Raw genomic sequence first — 23817 nt, 5'->3', positions numbered from 1 at the left:
AATGCTAATCAAACATGAAATGGTATTTAAAAAATTAATAGTACATTTTAGTGGATTTCCAAATAAGCGAACAGAATCTAAATAGCCGAAAGGTAGATAAACAGAAAATTAAATTAATTCAGCTACTTGAGAAACCTTTTCACCAATTTCTCACATCCCTATTTTTTAACTTTTCAACAAGCACATTTTGTTTGTTGAGAAAAAAAAAACAGGAGAAAGAAGTGAAATTTCTTTTTAAAAAAATCACAACCACCAAACTTCCATTATTTATACTTTTCATTTGCACTTGCTCCTCCCTTCCCACTTAGAACAATCAGCAGCAAACAATTGCTGTGGGCTCTTCATACTCAGGAATTAGAGACCACTCATCTTTGTAATCTCAGTACCTAACACAAAATATGACATATTAAAGAATCAGTAAACAAAGTCTGTTTTCTTTCTTCCTTTGTTTCTTTCTTTCATCCTTCCTTCATTTTTATGCACCAATCCCAGTTCCCCCTCCCTCCTCTGCTCCCACTCCCCCTACCTTCTCCCCACTCCCCACCTACTCCTCAGAGAGGGTAAGACCTCCCCTGGGAAATCAGCTAAGTCTGTTCTATTGCCTCATTGGGGTAGGACCAAGTCCCTCTCCCCCATGCTTAGGCTGAGCAAGGTAACTCTCCATAGAGAATGGGCTCCACAAGTCAGTTCATTTAGGGTTAGATCCTGGTCCCTCTACCAATGGCTCCACATACTGCCCAAGACACACCGATGTCACCTGCACATAAGGGGCCTAGTTCAGTCCTATGTAGGTTCCTCAGTTGTCAGTCTAGAGTCAATGAGCTTCCACTAGCTCTGTGAAATTGTTTCTATGAGTTTCCTCATCATGGTCTTGTCCCCTTTGTTCATATTATCGCTCCTCTTTCTCTATGATTGTGCTCTGGATGCTCAATGCAGTGGTTAATTGTGGACCTCTGCGTCTGCTTCTATCTGTTTCTGGATAAGGGTTCTAGCTTCTATGGGGTGGTGGATTGTAGGCTGGTTATTCTTTGCTTTATCTACTTATGAGTGAGTGCATACTATATTTGTCTTTCTGGGCTTCCTCACTCTGGATGTTTTTTTTTTTTTCTAGTTCTGTCCATTTGCCTGCAGATTTCAAGATGTCATTGTTCTTTACCACTGAGTAAATTGTGTAAATGTACCACATTTTCTTTATCCATTCTTTGGTTGAGGGACATCTAGGTTGTTTCAAGATTCTGGCTATTACGAATAATGCTGCTATGAACAGAGTTGGGAAAATGTCCTTGTAGCAGGAGTGTGACCCCTTTGGGTATATGCCCAAAAGTGGTATTGCTGGGTCTTGAGGCAGGTTGATTCTTAATGTTCTGAGAAATCACCATATGCTCCATCTCCTACTGCCGTCCAGCCCATCTCCAGCTAACAACTGGTGGCCAGAAACCTCTCTGGGAGAAAAAAGCACTTTTGGCCCAATCAGATTCTAATAATTGAGCCAAGGCAGTTCCTCTCAAACCAGAATTTACTCCTTCCATCTTTATAATGGAAAATAATAACTTTCCCTCAGAGGACATGGCTGGGATGAAGACATAGTAGATCTTTAAGTACCACAGACCCTATGAGGTTTTCTGTCTTCATTTTAAGACGACTGGGGTCTTCACAGGACTTTATTATCTGTAAGAACAGACTGAGAAATCAGTGAAAGAGTCACAAAGCCAATTACCAAATACTACAGGCTGCTTCGCAAAGAACACTCTTGCTCCATCCATTAGTCAACAAGTACCCATTACACACATGTGCTTAGTACTGATGTAAGACGCTGAAGGCCGAAAGATAAAGATATTAAGGCTTACCTTAAAGCTCTCATATTCTGGCCTGAGAGATGCACAGATCATCCAGGTGCTGTGCAATTAACAACGTGAGAGGTAACACAAAAGGAAGCCCAAAAAAAATCAGCTCTGCTTGGGGGCAAAGGTTCTATAGAGGCTGAGGTTTGGGCTGAGTTTTTAATGGGGAATAAATGACTTTTCAAGTATCAATTAATTACTTGTTGAAAGATGTGCAAGCAGAATCAGGACAGTGGTCAGCATCCATGTGGTCATAATAATGCAAACATTGGTCATTCACACAAAGCTCTCATAAAATTGGAGACAATAATTACCCAGCTGTTGTGGGCGCTTGTCCATCTGGAATAGCAGCTGGTTTTATTATTATTATTATGAGGTTTTGGGGTTTTTTTCTTTTTTCTTTTTTTTTCTTTCTTTTTTTTTTGGTGGGTGGGAGGTTTGGTTTCTTGAGAAAGGATTTTTCTGTGTAGTTTTAGAGTCTGCTGTGGAACTCGCTCTGTACAGGCTGGCCTTGAACTCACAGAAATCAGCCTGCCTCTGCCTTCCAAATGCTGGGATTAAAGGCATGCACCACCACTGCCTGGCCTGGCCTTTCAGAAGTCATTCGCTTGCACTTCCTGCTAATTCAGGTAATATTATTTTCCTTTTCAGGTCTTTAATAAGGTTGAAGATTAGATAGCTACAGTTCCAATACTCTCATATTTTAGCTAGGGCATATTAGATACAAGACTTAGACTTTCCAGGATAGGAAAGCTATTGGAATAATCTCTGTGATTTGCCAATTACCTATAGCCTGGTCATTTAGCATGTATTTCTTGTTTGACGTTGTACTTGTTGGACGTAGTTTCATTTTAGTTTATTATTTTATTATTACATTTGTTTATTATTATGCTATTACCTTTTCTTTCTTCTGCACACCACTTGGTAGTTGTTTTATTGTAAATAGTTTTATGTTAGAATTAGAGCCTTCTTATTTAGAATAAAAGGGGGAAGAATTGTGGGACTTTGATCTGTTTAGCCAATGACTTTGAGGGCAGGCAGCAAACCCTGGTGCCTGGTCTGCCTACATGACAACTATGAGCTGAGGAGAAGGGTCTCTCGCTCTCTTGCTCTCATGCTCACTTGGGTGGTCAGAGCAGAGCAGGCAACTTGCTATTGATGCTCTTCCCGCATGGGCAGAACTACTAGACAAAGGAGCTGGATCAGCGGCGACTAAGTCATTCTGTATCAGTGAGTGTTTACCCCTATTTTACACCTAAATAAATTCTTGAGAACCTTTACCAGACTCTCCTGGAGTCAAACTACACCCAACATTCACTATCTGGTAGTGATTAGTCGGTTCCTAACACTTTGAGTATCTGCTGTCAAGGTAGCCGTGCTGGCAAATGGAACGCTATCATGAAAAATGGGGGGAAAATCATAGGAAAATAAGGCCTTACAGATATTCCATGGAAGACATCATGTTTAGGGAAGTTCAAGTTCTGTTGGCATCTAGGGCTGGATGGATCTTGGCCGTGAGGGGTTGTGCAGTATAGAATGGTTACGTGACTTTGGCCTTTACCCAGTGCATGTCAGTAGGATCCAGTGCCCCTCTGCCCACCACACCTGATTTATCACTAGGAAAAATGTCCAGATATCACCAAATGCTCCTAGGGTCAGGGGAGTTCCTCCACGTGAAAACCAATGCAATTCTCATCAATTTTATATATTTTAATCTAAAGTACAGCTTGCATTTTGCCATATCCCTTTAATGTGGATCAGCTGCACACTGCACAGCCTTCGGGATGGGATTCGGTCGGCTCTAAGGCAGACACTCTCAAGACGATCCATGCATGTTTTCAGTCACAGGCATTCCTTCGTTCAAGCCTACCTCTGTCTGTGCAGCTCATCTTTCTTGCCTGTTACCTTTGGAATCACCTAAAATAAGTCTAACCTCTCCTTCCCACAAGACATTCTGGAATATTTGTAGCTGGCTCTCAAGTTTCCCTATGGAGTTTTCTCTTAACATCTATACATCCTGACTCCTTCAACCCTATTTCATTACTATGTCAAAAAGCCTTGTCATCTTCCTGTAAATGCAAAGTACCATCCAACATGTTTTTTTTTTTTTGGCCCAAGGGGAACACGCCCAAAACAAAATGTGATTGGCTGAGGTTCCCCATCAGGTGAGCCTCCCCTGGGAAGTCAACTAAGTCTGTCCCATCACCTCACTGGGGCAGGACCAAGTCGCTACCCCATACCCACAGGATTAGGCTGAACAAGGTATCTCTCCATAGAGAATAGGCTCCACCAAGTCACTTCATGCATTGGGTTTAGATCCTGGTCCCACTGTCAGTGGATACACTAGTAAGTAGCCCTAGACACACCATTGTCATCTGCACTCAGGGGACCTAGTTCAGCCCTATGCAGGTTCCCCAGTTGTCAGTCCAGAGTAGGTGAACTCCCACTAGCTCAGGTCAGCTGATTCGGTGGTGGCACACACCTTAAATCCCAGCACTCGGGAGCAGAGGCAGGCACATCACAGTGAGTCGAGGCCTGTCTGGACTACAGAACAAGTTCTAGGACAGCTAGGATGCTAGGAATGTTACACAGAGAAACTCTTCCTCGAAAAAACAAAAACAGCTGTCAGCTGTTGGGATACTTGGTCATAGAAAGAATGAAAGAAAGCTGAAGTTCAATAGTATATCATGTGGGGAGGGAATTATCAAGGCATCTACTTATTCCTTTTAAAATGTACTGTCTAAAGCTTTAACTGTCTAAGAATTCTCTTGCTTTTGGATTCTTTTATTGAGCCTATCAAATATTCCACTTCACATGACCATAGAATTCCCAGGTGTACAAAAAGAAAACAGTAAAAACAGAATAAGAAGGAAAATACAATGTCAGCTATACTTCTATGTGACTAGAAGTTGAGTTTTTATTTCTGGAATTAGTTTTTACAATATCAACCTTATTCATAAATTCAGTGAAAAGGGGAAAGAAATCTGGCCGAAGCCTACCTATGTTAATACACTTTGAGATCGTCAAGTTAAAAATTACAGAATGTATAAAATTATTATCCCCACCAGTCAGCCTAGGGAATGAAGTCAGTAGGAACAATACAGGCATTCAAAAGGAGACAGCCTGACAAGGCCCATGACACAGTCCCAGTCACTGCTAACGCTGAGGTAAGAAATAACCCAGCTGGATCAACTATTTAAAATGATCATATGTGACCATATAGTCATGTACGTTGTATTTGCCTCATCTCTGAGCTGAATTTTCCATGTATAATGCCAAGAACATTTTGTATTTTAAAAACAAATATATTATCATAAAATGTTCATTTATCTTCACTTTAATGATTAAAGACTTCTTAGATACCTTGCAGACACTTATCTACTGAATTCAAGGTCTTCTATCATATCAATTTTAAAATTTGAACCACACTCCATGTTCCATTAAAAACTGGAAGACTGTTTCATACTCAGGCCCCTGGGACTTCATTTATATTAAAGGGAAATGGTATTGAGCCACAGAACAACAGCTTTGCAATCAGATGAAACAGGACTTGGATCCTAGACCAGAATTTTAATTGACTAATTTGTGATTATGATTCTTACTAAGCTTCAGAGTTCTTTCTGCAAACTTAACCCCCATGTCATTGCAAACATTTAGCCATCTGTATAAATGAAGAGGGGCAAAGGAATTGTATAAACTTTACCATGTCAACTGTTTTTGAATTTATGCAAAGCTACATCCTTACTCTCATAAACGGCAAAGGGATGCTGACTAATTTCTACATTTATATTGTAATCTCACTTGTATAGAAAATGTTTGAAACAATAGCAACAAACTAGCAGTGCATACACACACACAGACACACACACAGAGACACACACACACACCATTCCCACAATGTGTTTTGTAGTTAATGAGACAAAACTGAGTAGGGGCATCTCCATGCACTGTTTCTTCCTGGTGGTTTGGTTTTGTTTTTAAGATCTCCTAAGTTCAGAGGTCTTAGCTGATTAATAACAGTGTGGGGTCTTTCTCGTGTGTTGGGTCTTTGTGTTCCTGGCTGTGAGTCAGCATACCATTTATGTGAGCTGGGATTGCTGACTCTATTGGTTGAGTCAATGGCACAAATAGAGTTGATAAGGTCAGGTATGAGACAGCGCAATTCAGTAACAATTGACTGAATTATAATCATTTCTCTAGACTTCCAAAAGCACAGTTAATAGAGTTCGTGGACAGTTTAAATCAGTATGAGGAGCAACCTCGGAAACATTTGAGGACTTTTCCCATAGCATCTTTGCTGCCAAGAAGAGAAATGGAATCTGGAATGTGTGAACTTAAGAGTGGTTCCCACGTCCAGAAAGAAGCCATATCTAACATGAAGCTGGAAACAATGACAGGGTGGAGTTGCTGATTAACACCGGGCTTAAAATAAAAAATTGTGAAGTGGGTGAAATTTAGTATTTGTGCTCTCCTTAAAGTAAATTAACTCCCTTTCTATCTTTTCTGTTGCTGTCTTTCACGATGTATTAACTATTGCACTTACAAATACTGCCCTGAGTGTAACGTTAACATTTAGCTTGTTTCCCGAGAACACCCATAAGAATAGAAATTACTTAGCTCTGAAGAATTTTCCTAGAGCCTAGAACGTCTCAATCCATGTCCTCCAGGAGCCAGATCCTGAGACATGGATTAAGGAGTTACAATCCCAAAGCCATGAAAATGATGGAAAAGGAAATGAAAGAGAGAAGGGAGGTACTTAAAAAAGTGTCTTCGTTGTATCACACAGGGACATAAGAACTCCCCCCTGGCATGTGTACTCACACACAGGCCACATAAGTGGCCCAAACAGTAACTGAATCTAAAGCATGCTTCTGGAAGTACAGAGAAATGAATTGATCCAGTCAGGCTCATCACCAGTTCCCCACTACTGCCTACTAATTTCCTCAGTTATGATGAACAAGAGGCCAGGACTTAAGCCATGGGTTGTGATATTTGAATCAAGGTCCCAAGTGGGGTAGCCTGTGTGGGTGAGGAGCTGACGGCGAGGCAAGGGAGGCAGCAGGAGAGCTTATAGGATTGGTTCACTAGGTTCCGCACAGGCATCTGGGCAGCAGGTCATCTCTTAGGAAACAGAGAAACAGTATGCCAAGATAAAGTGGAGTTTCCAAGTTCTTTTCAGTGATTTCATCTGGGAAATGTCCTATTCGATCAAACTAAAAGATGGGCTTCTGGATTCCCAAGGACTAAAGGGGAAGCATGGACAAACAGAAGCAGTTCACAGGTTCTCCATAAATATGTCACATTCATGCCAAATCAGGAAAGGAAAATACATTTATTTCTTCCTCCAATATGCAACTCTATTTAAAATGGAAGATACAATATCTTGGTGTCTAATAAAGACTAAGAATGAGAGATAATAGCATTTTTAACACAGGATATAACAGTCATGCTTCAAGGCATACCCCATTCTCAAGAGTCATCAGCCAACACAAATTGGACTCAATGTTTTTTAAAGAGAAATGAACAATGTTTTAAAGAGAGAAGAACAGGAAGTTTAGTGTCAGGATAGAGGGAGAGGAATTGGGAAGAGTTGGAAGAAAAAAAGATGATCAAAATATATTGTATGAAATTATCAAGGAGTATATAAAGAAACATTGTTTTAAGAAGCAAACAGGTCAAACAGGTCACCAAGTTTAACAATAGTAAAGAAAAGACAATGGATTTCAGAGTGGAGACTTACCCAGCCTTCAAAAGTCCCAAAGTTCTTTAAATGAATTTGAGTAAACCAATTTCCCTTAACATTCATTATTATCTGTAATAATAACATCTATCATTATCTTTATCAGTAAAACTGTTCATAAGGACTAAACATATGAAGAAAGAAAAGCACATTATATTAGGATTATCTCTGAAATGTAAGAAATATAGAAATAAATTATACTGGGATCCCATAGAAAGACAACATGGTAATCTTGTAAAATATGAAAAAAAAACTTCATTAAGAAGCAGAAAACTGAAATGAATCAGAGGCAGTGATGTAGAAAGGAACTCCATGTGTGTTGGAGACTGTGGGCAAAGCTGTGTGGCTAGGGAAGAAATGATAAAAAGAAAAAAGTCTCACGGATCAAGGGCCCTCTTGATGTGTGTGCTGTGACTGTGAAACAATTCAATTGATTTCCCCGTGTGACTTAGGAAAATAAGACTCATTAAGAAACAGTCACACCACATCTTTCCAGCTGACTCTTTGCAATGCCTGCTCACCACATCATGAAAGACAGATTCACAATTATGAAGCTGATTAGTCTTAGAAAACCACTCAATCCATGTGTAATAGTGATGATTACTGTTGAGTAGAAATCAATGAAAAAAAACAATGGGTTGTCATTTAGTAGGTTTTTGCCTGGGGGGGGGGCTTCTAACTATGTGTGCGACCTTGTCTTGCAACACAGAGCCACTTGATCAACACACAGCCACTCTTCCGGCTCTCCATTACAGACTGACTATAATTAATCTAAAAACAAACGCAGAGTTTTCTCCCAGGTTTCTTATATAGCAGTGGTTGAAATTTTCAGCAGTATATTTTAGCAGATATAGCTGTGATTCCCATTTTCTCCACACTAAGGTATAATAGTTATTACTCAACTATCAAATCCAAAGAATCTTCAAGGTCGAAACATTCTCAGGCTACTGCTATTTTCCAGGATGAGGTCCATGCAAAGGAAGTCGTGGAACCCAAGTTTGGGTGGGAAAGAATCAAATAATTTTCTTCTTCAATGTTGGCTTCCAATTCTGATGGCTCTGCCTCTTCTGATCTTCTCAGGGGAGGCTGACAGCTTCTTCATTTGAAGATCTCCTAACCTTCAAAGTAGCCTCAAGTTAAACTAGCATTAGTCGGTATTCATAAAAATACAATACTCCCTGGAAGTCCCTTGGTCCACTTGCCTTCTTACTGGAAGATCACCTCTGCATGTTTCCCATCAGTTCTAAGAACACCCCCCAATGTGCCCAGGTGTGGCAAACTCACCACATCCTGGAGCATTCACTTCCATTTTTGTTTCCAAAGCTTCATATGGGAAGTGAATTCTTCCTGGATTAAATGAAATTTGTCTTCCATAGACTTTGAGTTTATTAGTCTAACTTATACTCTGAGCCACATGGAGGGCACCTTTGTTGAAATTGCTTTTCAGAAGTGTTAAGTTGTATAGGCGGATTTTGGAGAGAGGGCACCAGTGATGACCATAGCTCATGTAGCTAACTAACTTTTCCATCCCCTTTGCTCCCAGCATCCATAGGGTGAGCCTCAAACCTTCAACACTACGAAACTGCTTCAAGCCTCTCATTTCCCTCAACTCTTCTTTATTGTGATGAAATAAACATAACATAAAAGTTAAAATCTTGCCTTTTTAAAGTATAATTCAATGGCAGAAAATTCATTCAAATTATTGTGAAAACTGCCCATATTTGAAATTCTTTCCATTTTGTAAAATTGAAACTTTTATTCTTATCAAACAAAAATCCCCTCAACCCACTCGACTCTACCATTCTCCTATTCTTTGATGTAGGAGTCCCCTCTGTGTGCTGTAATTTCTATTAAATGAATAAAGAAACTGCCTTGGTCTGTTGATAGGGCAGAACTTAGGTAGGCAGGGAGGACTGGACAGAATGCTGAGAGAAAGAGAACAGATCCAAAGGGACGCCATGGGGCCCAGGCCAGAGTCAAACATGCCGAAACACTGCCGGTAATCCACTGCCACGAGGCAATACACAGATTAATAGAAATAGGCTAAATTAATATGTAAGAGCTAGCCAATAAGAAGATAGAGCTAATGGGTCAAGCAGTAATTTAATTAATACAGTTTCTGTGTGGTTTTTTTCAGGGCTGAACAGCCGGGCAGCCGGGACAAACAAGCAGCCTCCTTCTACAATTCTTTATGATTTTTGCCTCCATTTCCTTTTCTGCAGTGTCACCCAGTGTCACAAAACACGCATGGACTCAATTACTGAACACTTACTTACCAGGACAGCATAGTGTGCCCAGCATAGTGCTAGAGACATTGTAGTCAGGGAAACAATTAATTTCTATTTCAGCCCTGTTTTCTTTGTTAAAATTTTTTATTAATTTTATTGAACTATACATTTTTCCCTGCTCTACTTCCATCCTCCCCCCTACCCTTCTACCTTCTACTATGGTCCCCATGCTCCCAATTTACTCAAGAGATCTTGTCTTTTTCTACTTAACATGTAGATTGGATCCATGTGTGTCTCTTTTAAAGTCCTCATTGATGTCTAGGTTCTCAGGGATTGTGAATTGTAGGCTGGTTTACTTTGCTTTATGTCTAAAAGTCACTTATGATTAAGTACATATGATATTTGTCTTTCTGGGTCTGGGTTACTTTATGAAGTGAGTGTAAATTTGTATGCAAATTTGAAGACGTTATTTTTTTCTGCTGTGTAGTACTCCATTGTATAAATGTAACACATTTTCCTTATCCATTCTTTGGTCAAGGGGCATTTATGTTGTTTCCAGGTTCTGGCTATGGCAAACAATGCTTCTATGAACATAGTTGAGCACATGTCCTTATGGCACACTGAGCATCCTTTTGGTATAAACCCAAAAGTGGTACTGCTGGGTCTTGAGCGAGGTTGTTTCCTAATTTTCTGGGAAATCACCATACTTATATTCAAAGGGGCTGTATCCATTTGCACTCCCACCAGCAATGCAGGAGTGATCCCTTTACCCCACACCCTCTCCATGAACCTCATAGAAGAGAAAGTGGGAAGTACATGTGAATGCATTGGCACAGGAGACCGATTCCTAAATATAACCCCAGAAGCACAGACACTGAGAGAAACAATTAATAAATGGGACCCCCTGAAATTGTAAAGCTTCTGTAAAGCAAATGACATGGTCAAAGACAGCCTAAAGAATGGGAAAAGATCTTCACCAACCCCACATCAGACAGAAGACTGATCTCCAAAATGTACTAAGAACTCAAGAAATTGGTCATCAAAAGAAAAAATAATCCAATAAAATAATGGATTGCAGACCTAAATAGAGAACTCTCAGCAGAAGAATCTAAAATGGCTGAAAGACACTTAAGGAAATGCTCAACATCCTTACCCATCAGAGAAATGCAAATCAAGCAATTCCTTCTTACACATGTAAGAATAGTCAAGATCAAAACCAGCCCTGTTCCCTAAGCAGGTCGTTGTTCATCAGGAGTCTCTTTTTAACGAGGATGTTTTATATTAGAATTTTGCATTTATTAAAAACTTGCAAGGCATTAAGTATTAATGATATATCTCTCCCTCACTTTTAGCTGCCTCTGATGTAACCTGGTCACATTACTTTGACATATGTACCAGAGCTATTCTAAATGCATCACTGTTGCTGCTCATATCTTTCTGTGTCTAGGTTTTTCGACTCCTCTGCCCTGTAACAGGACTGTCTTTCATTAGTGCTTATGACCTCATTGACACATTAAGCATCCTGCAGTTTGCCCCTCGGTTTTCCATTTTTCTGCTGTTTTTACATAGCTCAGCTGTGGTTAGAATTATTGGAGAGCATACTACAATGTTGATTCATTCTTCACATTATAATGCATTAGAGAATACGTGGCATCTAAATGACGGGTTTGTTGTGTTAACCTGGATTACTTGGTTAAGGTGTTCACACCAGACTTCTTCACTATACAGTCACTATATTCCCCTTTCACACTCTGTTACATGTTAGGAATTCAGAACATGTTTTAAATACATGGTGCATGGTATGTGCATGGTCAAGCTCAGCACTCTGTGGGGAATCTCCAGGACTGCCATATTGCATCACTGAATCCTAGCATCCTTAGGGCAATACCTCCTCATTTCTCAACCACCTCCGCCCCTGGAAAACAGCAGTCTACTCTCTACTTCTACAGCTTTTCTTTTTTAGTTTTGTCTTTATTTTGTTTTGTTTGAGACTGGTTCATACTAGTAGCCCCAGCTGATCTTAATCTGAAAATATTTCCCCTATCCCAGCTTCTGAGTTGATGAACCATCATTTCTGGTTCTGGTTTTGACTACTTTACATTACTCACAAAAACACAGCAGTCCCTTTCCTGGGTGCATATGCAAATACATGGAAATCGAGAGTTCTGTGAGGGGTCTGTAGTCCCATGATCACTACAGCAGTAGGATTAGCCAAAACATGCATACAATGTCAATGTTCATCAACATAGAAATGAGTAAAGACAGTATGGTATATACACGCAATAGGATATCATTCAACCTTGAAAACAAAAGAAAGCACTCCACATGTGATGTTATTATATTGTTCTTTGAAAACAAGTCACTAAATCAGTTCTCATTGAAAGGTGTCAAGGAATTAAGTTCCATCTCCTGAAGGGAGGAGTATCTTCATACATATATTTACAATTACTCTTAAAGGAACACTGTTCTCCTAGAAAGCCTGTGGAAAATGTAGAGTCCTAAGGGTGTGTTAAAGAAAAGTTGAATAAGTCTGGAATGAGGAATGATGATGTGTCCTTTACACATCCCCAGAGATAACAGCCCAGGTTGGGTACCTCCCCTCTACCTTCCAGCTGTCCTCCATAGTTTCCGATCCTGATCAGGCATTGAGTGTCCCAAAAGCAGATCACAGTCCTGCAACAAAACCATCTTCTCCCAAATATGGTACCATACACTTTCTCTGTCTCAGACAGTCAGCTTTGGAGAGAACTGTGATCCTTGCTTCTCCTTCCTTGTGTATCCGTGATCTGTCAATACAGCTGATGAATTCCTACACTGAAATGTTTACAAATCCTCCACTCTTCTCTCAGTCAGGCCTTGTATCAGAAGAGTTTTCCTTTGCCTTTGACCAGTTTCTCATCTATTCTTCTGCACACTAAAGTCACTGTCTTCACCGTGCTACTGCCCTATTGAGAGTACCAAGGTAATACCTTTATACATTATTATTACATCCCAGTGAAGACCCTCTGACATTAATTAGAAAAGAGCAAAACAAAACAAAAACAAACAAACAAAAAAACCAAAAGTGTCCTTGAATATTATAGAGCTTCCATGCAATAAGAACTTTAAAGATAAAAGAATAAAGCACATTCCATTTTGGTTCCTACCGTCTTGGGTCTTGAATCAATTCTCTCAAATATGTCACTAAATCATAATCATTAAAAATTTTTAATACTATTGATTATTGAAACATTTGTCTCTCTTAAAAATGCTATTGCTATTGCAAAATGAACCTACTGCTGCCTCCAAGTTGTAAGCCATCTCCAAGCTTATAAAGCCTAGCAGTGAGTGAGTGGGGACCAGGGAAGTTGAGCATGGTGTATATACCTGTAACTTCACCATTCAGGAGTCTGAGGTAGGAAGATTATGAGTTCAAAGTCAGCCTGAGTTCTATAATGAGACCTTATCTAATAAATACAAAATAAAGAAAAGAACCATGGGACACACCACTGGTCCAGACTTTCGGTTAAGGTGAGGCAGTCAGTCACTGAACAGTAGGGAGCAAGGCGAAAGGCAGTCTAAATCTTTTCTCAGCATTCAAAGAAACTGACAACTAAGAAACCATAGAATATTTTAAAGTTTCACTTGTTATTAAAAGACGTGACTTTATCTGAATGACAAAATCTCTTGGCTCCAGTCCCTAGGAACCCCATGGAGAGAACACTGCCTCAAGAATTCGGTGTCCTGACTATAGGCTTCATTTTAGAAAGCCCTTCTTTCTGTAGTCAGTCTTTCCCTTGATACACCACAAAATCAATTTTCTGTTCTAGGCATTTGAACATTCTCATTCTTCTGTTGCACACATAAAAATAGCAGCTATTCATCTACCCACCTCTAAGTCTTTCCTATGTACTCTTCCACCTCTGTCATGGAAGAAGTGCCACCAGTCTCTACTGCGTCAGTGGATTCTCTCAATCATCCAGCCCTTACATACTCCTTGTATGGGAATCATACTTAACCCATATTATGAAATTAGATCAGTCTATATTCTTTAATTTTTGATAAACATTTTAACCCAGCATATGATAAAGTCCTTTCAGAAAATAATTGTTTATAAATAAATAGTTCTTATTAATTCATTGATGCCTAATAGTCACATTCTTTAAAATAAGTGGGTGTACTTTTGTAAAATTATAATAAGTTTAGAGCTTTCCCATTATCATATGTTCTATAAACAACAATAGTGCTTTCTGTTGATCCCAAGTATTATGCCATGTACAGAAGAGCCCTACTTTGGGGTAAATTGATAATGTTGTTAACGGTGGTTATCAACACTAAAGTCCACAAATAAATGAAATTCTGCTAGGTCACCTCACTCGGAGACCAGGCTCAGATGCCATCTTGGTAAGGAACCGTGTAGTGAAAATAAGTTTTTTTTAGCAAATCTAAAGACATATACAAAGAGTTGTGGAAGAAAGTAAAGGGTTCCTACATGTTTGTTACCGAAGAGCCCTCTCACATGCATCTCTCTCTCTCTCTCTCTCTCTCTCTCTCTCTCTCTCTCTCTCTCTCTCTCTGTGTGTGTGTGTGTGTGTGTGTGTGTTATAGTCTAAAATTTATACCAAACACTTTGTGACATACTATGAGCAAATACAGGTCTAGAAATGCTTCCTGGACTAACTCACATTCATTGCTCAGCAAGTTATTTACTGAATATTTCCTGTATAAAAACATGATTCTAGGCACTTAGATATAAGGGTGAAGCAATCTGAGGACCTCTGTCATGGTTATGGACAAAAACGTGCTTTCTTTCCCTCCAGAAATGAAAAAGAGTGGCAATTTCCTTCTCATTTGCTCAAAGCACAAAGTCTATCATTTCGTTTGGCTTAATGGATAAAGTGATTTTATTACTAGTTTACAAATTATATTTATGAATATTTTGAAACTTATTCCAAAAGAATAGTAGTGCTGCTCTGGCCATTTGTTTTCTGATTATCCTGGTAAAATATTTCCCTGTATTATTCTATGTTGTCCTCAAAATGACCCTGTATCCCTAAGTAGTGATGATGATTTTCTTGAGTAGATCAGAGAGTGAGATGTGGAAAAGTTAAGGAATCATCTCACTGTTATAAGACAGTGATGGAACCACTTAATATTTTGAATGGCTATCTAAAGAATCTGAAATTTTTCTCCTAAAATTTATGAAATAATATCTTTTTCATCTTTCTGATATTTAGAAATGAATTTTGACATTGCATCACTACCCATTCTTCCAAAATGACAGATCTATTTCATGTTAATTGAGGTAATTATTTCTGTAATTCAAAGAAATGAGACAATCCCATTTTGATGAGATGACTTCAAATATCAAAATCGCCTTTTAGTACATTCAGCTACTACAGGATGATTTTCTGTGTATGTCAGTGTCACACAGTGCTGTGAAGCTCTTAACTACAAGAATCAGGATAGGAATTGGCAGGTAAAAGAGAATCTGTGGAGACATTTAATATTCAGAGCATAGATATGCATTTCATTTTTGCAAATTTATATTACACATTTTCCTTGCAAAATCAACCAAAGTAAAATTCTTTGGGGAATTTTTGTCTGTTACCTATTTCATAACTTGCAGATCAGAAACTTGACAGACAAAGACAAAGAATGTATAATTAATTTATACATTCTTATTATATTCAGAAATCCAGGCTCAAAATTACAACAAAAATGGTAAGAAGGTATTGGTCATAATGACTTCTCCTGTGATTTCATATCATAGATTATGCATACCTAGAATGTACTCTTTGGATACACTGTAGGTGTTTCACAGAGTGATGAGGGTGATCCATGCAATAGCCTTGGTTCCCTTCCTATCGACTTTTGTAAATGAGGTTTTGAAGGCTGAGAAGATTTAAGGAACTGAAGCCTAAGAGTTAATAATTCATAGCACCAGGGATTACAGTCAATGGTCTGGCTGAGTCTGTCTCCTAACTCCTATATTAGCCCAAATCAGAGTAGACTTTTAACCAATCTCATTAATAAGCAATTTGATATCATCTAGAATAGTATAAAAGAATAGCCTCCCCTGATTTCCCACAAGAGCATGTGGGTGTCCCATGGCTGAAAAAAAGACCTGGAAAGATGCAGGAATCATCAGACGTATTCAGGTTTATTTAATATATGAATCCATTGTCGGTTTTTCTATATTAATGCAGTATAACAACCTGGGCTTTTAGCATCCTATCTGTCCCTATCTGTCACATTCAGCAATAAATGCTTGTCTATCAGCACCTAGGTACTTCTCAGTTTAAAATTCACATTCAATAAAGCCACACACCTGGACTTGTTGCATGATCCCTGTCACTCTATTCCTCCTATATAATGGGATTAATAATGAAAATCCAGCTCCTTTATTAGGTGAATATGTTTTATAGAATAAATAAGTCATTGGTCTTTTAGACCAGTGCCTGCCCTGTCTCTTCATTACTGGTTGGCTACTACTTTTGTGCTGAAGATCAAATAGGACAATAGGTACAGAGATAATTTTATAAAGATCCCCCAAAGCCTAAAGAGCAGTGATGCTGGGATTCTATAATAAAGATCCAGCAGAGATCTAAGTACACAGAAGCATCCTGTGTCCATCAGGAGCCCAGAGGACAGACCACTAAGAAGATACTTAAGAGGAAGGCAAGTGCAAGTCCACCAAACTTCTTTGTTCAGTTCCACTGACAATCCTTTGCCCTTGCTCTGTCTGGGATCCATTCCTGCTCTGGACAGCTTGGACCATGAAGCTATCTAAGAAGAAAGGATAAAGGTTTGTGTGCCATGTGTTTAAAACTTAGCAAATGGTAGCTTTACCATCTTAATGTGGGATTTAGAATCAGTGGTGATTTCTCCAGTACTAACAAGTCCAAGAACAACAGCCTCTGAAGCAAATCTATTCCGATGTCCACAATGGCTACCAGAAATGTATTTTGTTGTTTTTTTTCCTATTGAATATCACCCAGAAGCCCATGAATATAACAACTTCATACTCACTATCAGTGAGAAGCATTGTTCTAATCAAACAAGAAACAAATTACCTGACATCCCAAGAGCGTTTTGGATGAACTGCAGGAGACTACCTCAAGCCTGCTGTCCTTCCCTTCCCCACATCATCACTTCTTTTTCTTTCCTTGGTGTTAGATATGAAACCCAGGGCCTCAAACATGCTCCAAATCTCCAAAGACTTATTTTGTTTTTTTGGTTTTTTTTTTTTTTTTTTGGTTTTTTTTTCGAGACAGGGTTTCTCTGTGGTTTTGGAGCCTGTCCTGGAACTAGCTCTTGTAGACCAGGCTGGTCTCGAACTCACAGAGATCCACCTGCCTCTGCCTCCCAAGTGCCAAAGACTTATTTTGAAGAGCTTTTTTTAAGCAATCAAATCTGCCCTAGATCTCAGCCTGTAAGACGGGTATAGTAAGTTTGACTCTTCAACACAGAAAAGAGGAAATGAGCTTACTTCTTGCAAAAGAAGACTGCTTTTATGGAAGTCTCATTCACCTCTCCATCACCAGGCCCACATAGTAAGAGATGAAGAAACATGTCCTACAGCATCTCTGAGCTGTTGGGTTTTGGTTTGCAACACAAAATCAAAAGATTTACTTGACCTTGTTACATTTTTAAAATAAATTATTTTACATCCCAACAACAGTTTCCCCTGCCTCCTCTTCTCCCAGTTCATTCCTCTATCCTCCTCCAATTTACGTCCACTCCATTTCTGTTTAGGAAGGGCAGGTCTCCCATGAGTATCAACAAAACATGGCATATTAAGTTGCAGTAAGACTAAGCACCTCCGCATGTATTAAGACTGGGCAAGGCAACTTAGTATGAGGTAGAGTCCCAAGAGCCTGTAAAAGCATTAGAGACAGTCCCAGTTCCCATTGTCAGGAGTTCCACAAGAGACCAAGCTACATAGCCGTAACATATATGAAGAAAGCCTAGGGACCTGTTGCTCACCAACAGCTGTGTGCATTTACCCATTCATTTAACTAATTATTTTGAATTTCTACTTTATGCCAGGCATTCTTCATGCAACCCCCTCATGAGCAAATTAGACCAAATAATAAACTTATAATTTTGAAAAGATGAAAATGTTCTATTAGTAACCCATTCCTTTATACAACCCATGCCACACTTTCCAACAAGAAAATTGAATGCGAACACTGATGCATTTATTCTGTAATTCATGCCACTAACTTTAAGTCAATAAATAACAATCTACATATCCTTCAAAAATGTAAAGAATGAATGAAAGTATTTCATGGCCAGTTGACTTGAACAGCTGATAACCAATGTAGGCAACTACTTAATTGATATGAATTCGATTAAATACCCCATCTCTCTCCAACCATCTAAAAACCTCTCTTTATTTCTTTAAATTTTCACCACTAAAGACTCACCTAAGCTACTGAGATTTTTTTTTCTTTCTTTTTTAAGATACAGTCATCAGCCTTGAAAACATGCTCATTGCAGTTGGGTTGCCTTCCTCTTCGGTGTGACTTGTGAGCATTCTGTAACACAAAGGGCAATCATACAGATACTCTATCTGTATGAGTAGCATAAAGAACTAGGAAATCAGCTCACTGTGTGATGGTGAGTAAGTCCCTGGACGCTTTAAGCAACTCTGTAAGTTAATTGTGTATCAAGTTCTCCATATAAACAAGAAACATAGATCATCTTGACAGGAGGCTGGGAGCTACTTCATCTGGAGAATTTTGTGCTTGTTATATTAGGTATCTTAAGAAAGGTGTTGGCTTCATAACTGAATGATGATATTATGTACTTGACAGATCAGACAGCATTTGGTGTATAAACCTTAAGTCAAAACCTATTCTTTTCCTTAAAGTCTGTTATCACCTATCTTAGGAACAAGTGCTCTGTGTTGGAAAGTGTCATGAAAATACATTCAAGCATGGCCATCAATTATATAGGCCTTTCTCATAAAAGGTCATCAATCTATATCTGTGGAATGCATGACAGATACAGGATACACTGCAAATGTTACCCCATTCCCACCCTCCAAAGTTCTCTCTTATGAGAAGCAATACATCATTATCAAAGTGTAATGGTGAAAGCAAACATGTTATCTGTAACCTGACGTTTGCTCATAGATTTAGATGTAATATTATTACCATTAGTTCTACCCGTTCATTAGTACATTGTAAATCCATAAGTTTTTTATGACTTAAGAGGGACTGTCAAACCACAACCATTGTTGGCATAGGATATGTTGTGGGATGTATGTTCACAGTGAATGCTAGCTTTTGGAATATAAGCCGTTGGGAAGTCACCAATGGTGGTCACCTGAACCAGGCTCAGGTTCTCAGGCCTTTACATAGTGAGCAAATGCAAATGGGGCCTAGGGTGACAACACTACAGGCAAGAATTCAGGAATTGACTTCTTTGTTATTTCAAGAATCATACAGGACATAGATTGGACTGCATCCTCTCACCTACAACTCTAAGAGCTAGGACTAATTCCACTGGGCTCATTTCTCAAACACAATGACAAGGCTAACAAGGCAGTATTCAATATCTCCACCTGAATGGTGCCCTCTCGACCACTGGAATTAGATTTCTAACTGAGGCTGAATTTGATTAACAATTAAGAGAATACAGACAAGAAATCGAAGCCAAGGTTTCCAGTGACTCTATAAAAATGTTTTTAGGTAGGTAGTTTTTGTAAAATAAAACCAACTCAATATGTATAAAGGATATTAAGTACATATATCAACATGTATAAATACACATATAAGTTTATAATATGTGTGTTAAATTTATTTGTATCATGTGAAACTAACTGTTTTGTGTAATACTTTTTTCTATCTCCAACTCACTTATTTCTTAGTAAAATTTGTAAAGGGAGCATCACCGAGTTTTCCTATATATGAGAATGATAATTACCCTATATAGATCAATCTGCCAAGTGCCCCCATTATCTTTAGATGCATCTATACTTAAAACACATAGCTATTCCTAGCTAATAATAATATTTTGTGCATTTTTTTGTGAAGAATATGATAATGGAAACCTAACATCTCCTCATTTTACAAAGGAAGAAAATTACGTCAAGAAATGTATAACTTACAGGTATCCTTGAGTCCCGGAAGAGCAGGGGTGGAACCAGCTCTCCCCTCTGCTCAGCAACAGTGCTCAGTGTTCCTTTCCACTGTCATACGGGTCATCTCACATCACATTGCATTGCTCCCAGTGTTTGCAAAAGTAACATAACATATGGTTTAAATTAGGAATGGGACTTCGAGTGTACGTGTGATAGACGTAGAAATGCCTAATGGAAACAATGATGCCAACAAATTAAATGGCACTCTGCAAGCATGTAGGGTTCTGGAGACAGAACCCAAGCTCCTAACTCATCAGTCATCAAGGAGGCTCTGTTTTTGGTTTTCCTGGTAACACTGGGTTAGAAGATCTCTTTTTCCATTCTTGTCTGTTGACAGGTTGGGGGTATGAAAGAGACGGTGTGACAGTAAAGGAAGAAATATCCATCAGCCCTGAAATACCATCTCTTTCCTGACTCTCCTGGCCCAGCAACATAGCTCATGTTTAACTCATACTCTCGAGACAATCAAGCTATTTAGCCCATCGTCCCTTCTCCTCCCACACTGCACCTAATTTTATCTCCTCTGATTCATTGTTTACATCCTCCATTCATGAGTTGTAATTGAGTCTGTTTAACTGCCTATTGATTTCTGATCAAATAGTTTAATCTGACTTGTCTTTTCAGTTCTTCATAACCTGTTTACATTTTCTCTCAATCCAACTGCTTCTTTTTCCAGTAGAGAATTACCATGAAATCAACATCCCATTACTAAATGCTCTGCCTTGCTCACACCTACCCTGTCGGCCTCTCTTTTTCTCAGATTTTCCCGGTACCCACACATTTCTTTCATGCAGCTTCTTGTCACCTTTCCATATTCACCATGGAGCTCTCCCATCACTGCTTATCTGAATGTTTCCCTAACTGTTCTGTATCATCAGTGTGGTGTTCCCAACTCAACATAAGTGCACGAACAACATCGAAGAATCTCTTGAACATTCTTTCGCCCACTTCTTATACACTTTAGCTTTTCTGTTCACTCTAGCAAGATGAAGACCTTGACTAAGGGTCCAGACAAGAGAGAAGATGAGAGAACCCGTTGCATCGAAGTGATACTGATCATTGCATCAGGGCTCCCTCTGGACTTTCATGTCAAGGCCCTTGGTCCGCATCACTCCACCACTTCTAGAGCAGGCTCAGCCAACCCTTCTTCTCTAACCTGGGTCCCACATCCAATCCACATGCCACCAGGTTGACAATCATTTTATCTTCCCTTCCCATTCTGAAGACAAAGTCAAAGAAACTTTCACTTATAATGCAACCGTTTTTCCACCTTGAGAGACAACTGCATCCCTTTTGACCGGCGGAATCCCTTTTTCAAGTTTGGAAGGAGATTTAATAACATGATGGCCCATGGGAGGCTCCTCCCAATGTCTCAGTCTTCCTTAGACCCCACCTAAGGCTAGGAAATATCACTAGCACCCATGCCCTTCTAGCACCCATGCCCTTCTAGCACCCATGCCCTTCTAGCACCCATGCCCTTCTAGCACCCATGCCCTTCTAGCACCCCTTCCCTTCTAGCACCTTCAGGGACCTCGAAGTAGAGGTCTTAAGATGGCTGGACTTTTCACCAGACTATCTTCCTGTCCCCTACTCAGAGAGCAGAGATCAAGGTGCCGCCCGAAGCTCCCACTCTCTTTTCTGAGCTCTGGCTCCCAGGGACCTGTCTTTCCTCTCTTCCCTCCTTCAGAAACCAGAGCCAGGAGTTCTCACCCAGCTGGCCTTAACTTTACAAATGAAGAGAAATATTTTCTCCTGTGACTTCTTAAAGTAGGAGACAACAGGTCCCAAGTGAGGCAGTTTGATATATTTTTTCTTTATTTTAAATTTATCTTTGCTTATTTAGTCGTGAAAAGAAGAATCACAGAACTGTCTCAGAAGAGACCACTCCCAGCTTCAGCTTCTCCCTAACGGAACAATAAAGAAAAAAGACAAAGAGGAAAGGGGTGTGTGTGGGTGTAATTCCTCCTAGGCCACTGATAGCTTCAACAGTCGTCCTGGAAAACACATACACGCACATTCACACGCACACACGCACGCACACATGCACATAAAGGCACGTTTCTCCCTCACCCTTGTATGAAAGGAGTTCCCTCCTCTGCCTCCTGCTGGTATCCTCAGTGTAGACTCCCTTGCTTCTGCCTCACCCACCTACTATACGCCTCCCCCGGGTTCTCCTCCTGGCACACAGAACCGGCAGTGCCACCTGAGCGCAACCCAGCAGCTTAGCCCACAGAGTCGCTTCCGCCCCGGGCCTCGCGCACAACAGGGGAAGCCTCCAGCAGGTGCAAGCCAGAGGCGGGATCTTAACTTAGCTGCCTCCCTCTTCTGATCAAGGTTATCAAGACTCCAGCACCTTGTCTTTCCTCCTGATCTGCAGCTCCCGGAATGGACACTTACCCAGGGCAAGAGCCAGGAGCAGCGGCAGGGAGCTGACGCCGCTGCCCGGGGCGGCCGGGTCCATCAATCGTGCTGTGCGGGGCAGGGCAGCCCCTGGAAGAGCCTCCCTGCTCCTTCTTCGTGCCCTTCCCAGGCCCCGGCACCGACAGGGTGCTTGGAAACTAATCCCTGAGCCAGGAGGAAGCGAAACTACACAGCAGGCAGCCTGGCTACGGGGCAGGGAAACACCCGGGGCGGGCAGCCAGCGGGCTCCAGTGTCGCCCAGCCCTGGGAGTCTCCTATTTATCCTGGAGCCTTCTGCACACACCCCCGGAGAGGCGCACCATTTGGTGCTGGTAGCCGGCACGCTTCTCCCACCCTGCTGCCCCACACCCCATACCCACACCCAAGGACATACTCAGATGGCCGTGGGGCCAGCTCACCCACTCCCCCTGCTGGGTCTCACCTGATTCTTCCTTTCTCTCACCCCTGGGGAAGTAAGCAAGGTAAAGTGGACCCAGAAGAGTGACAGAAAATGACCCACTGCCAGCCCGTGCCTCAACTCCCTCACGGAACCCTCTGAGGGAAAAGTCAGAGCCAAACACTTGTGGAACTCTCCATCTGGCTAAGCTGGAGTTAAAGAGACCTGAGCCAAGTTCCTTGAAGAAACTCAGGCATTTGACAGTTGACACAGGCAGGCAATTTCTCCAGATCCATAGCTGTCTGTCAATTTCTTAAAGGAGGCAGCTCAGTGTTCAGTGTCTTCTATCAACTTATTAACTTTTATGAATTTATTAACGAACTCTTCGGTAAGATTTTAGCTCACCAAAATCTCCTTTGAAAGCTGCGGTGGGGCACACCTGTGATCCCAGCCTTTAGGGCTGAAGTAGGAGGAATAGCAAGTTGTCAGGATCAGCCTGGCTCACGTAGCATCTTAGCTCTGAAGCTAACTTACTAACAAATCCACTAAGTACACAGATAAATGAAAGAACTTGATTCATGGTTTATTTATCCATTATATTTCATTTGTTTACCCTCTTCATTCTAGTTGGCGCTTTCCAAATAAGACTGTTTTTTTTCTTGTCTTGCCAAGCCTTGTTCCTACTTCAACATGCCTGGTTATGGGAAGTTATTATGCACGAAGCTGTTTCTGGAGCCCAAACACATGCTCAACAGCCTTCAAAGAGGGAAAAGAGCTTCCAGTTTTACCTTCTATTATAAACCTATTTGCCTCTAAAATGGCCAAAGAGTTTTGGTCTTGGGTACTAACTTATTGATCTTGTAAAAGCAATGCATAGAAGCCTCCCATGTTCAGAACTTGTATTTCTGATATTTCTGACATACAACAAATATCTTTTACATATGAAATGTAAGTCAAGCATCTGCCCCCCCTTTCCCATCCCATTTTGTTGCTAAGCCAATCCTAATTATTAGTGCTTTAGGCAACTAATGTATCTTGAAGAAGGAAATTTGGTTCTTTGGTTTTTAAATCGATCCATT

The 23817-nt window shown here is 40.3% G+C and overlaps 1 protein-coding gene across 1 annotated transcript in view; it reads right to left on the bottom strand.

Annotated features, from left to right (window-relative positions):
- The window catches only part of Btc (betacellulin), a 45404-nt gene extending 22741 nt beyond the window's left edge, over window positions 1-22663 (bottom strand). Inside the window, exon 1 of the mRNA XM_041671565.1 lies at window positions 22339-22663. Coding sequence (XP_041527499.1) covers window positions 22339-22402 — 64 coding nt within the window. The 5' untranslated portion in view covers window positions 22403-22663. The remainder of the gene's footprint in view (window positions 1-22338) is intronic.
- Between the last annotated feature and the right edge of the window lie 1154 nt (window positions 22664-23817).

The sequence above is a fragment of the Microtus oregoni genome, unplaced genomic scaffold, assembly GCF_018167655.1.
Source record: "Microtus oregoni isolate MIOR12 unplaced genomic scaffold, Mior012 000021F_ref0000039, whole genome shotgun sequence".
Classification (NCBI taxonomy): domain Eukaryota; kingdom Metazoa; phylum Chordata; class Mammalia; order Rodentia; family Cricetidae; genus Microtus; species Microtus oregoni.
The sequence above is the reverse complement of the archived record's forward strand: the minus strand, read 5'-3'. Positions and strand labels throughout refer to the sequence as shown.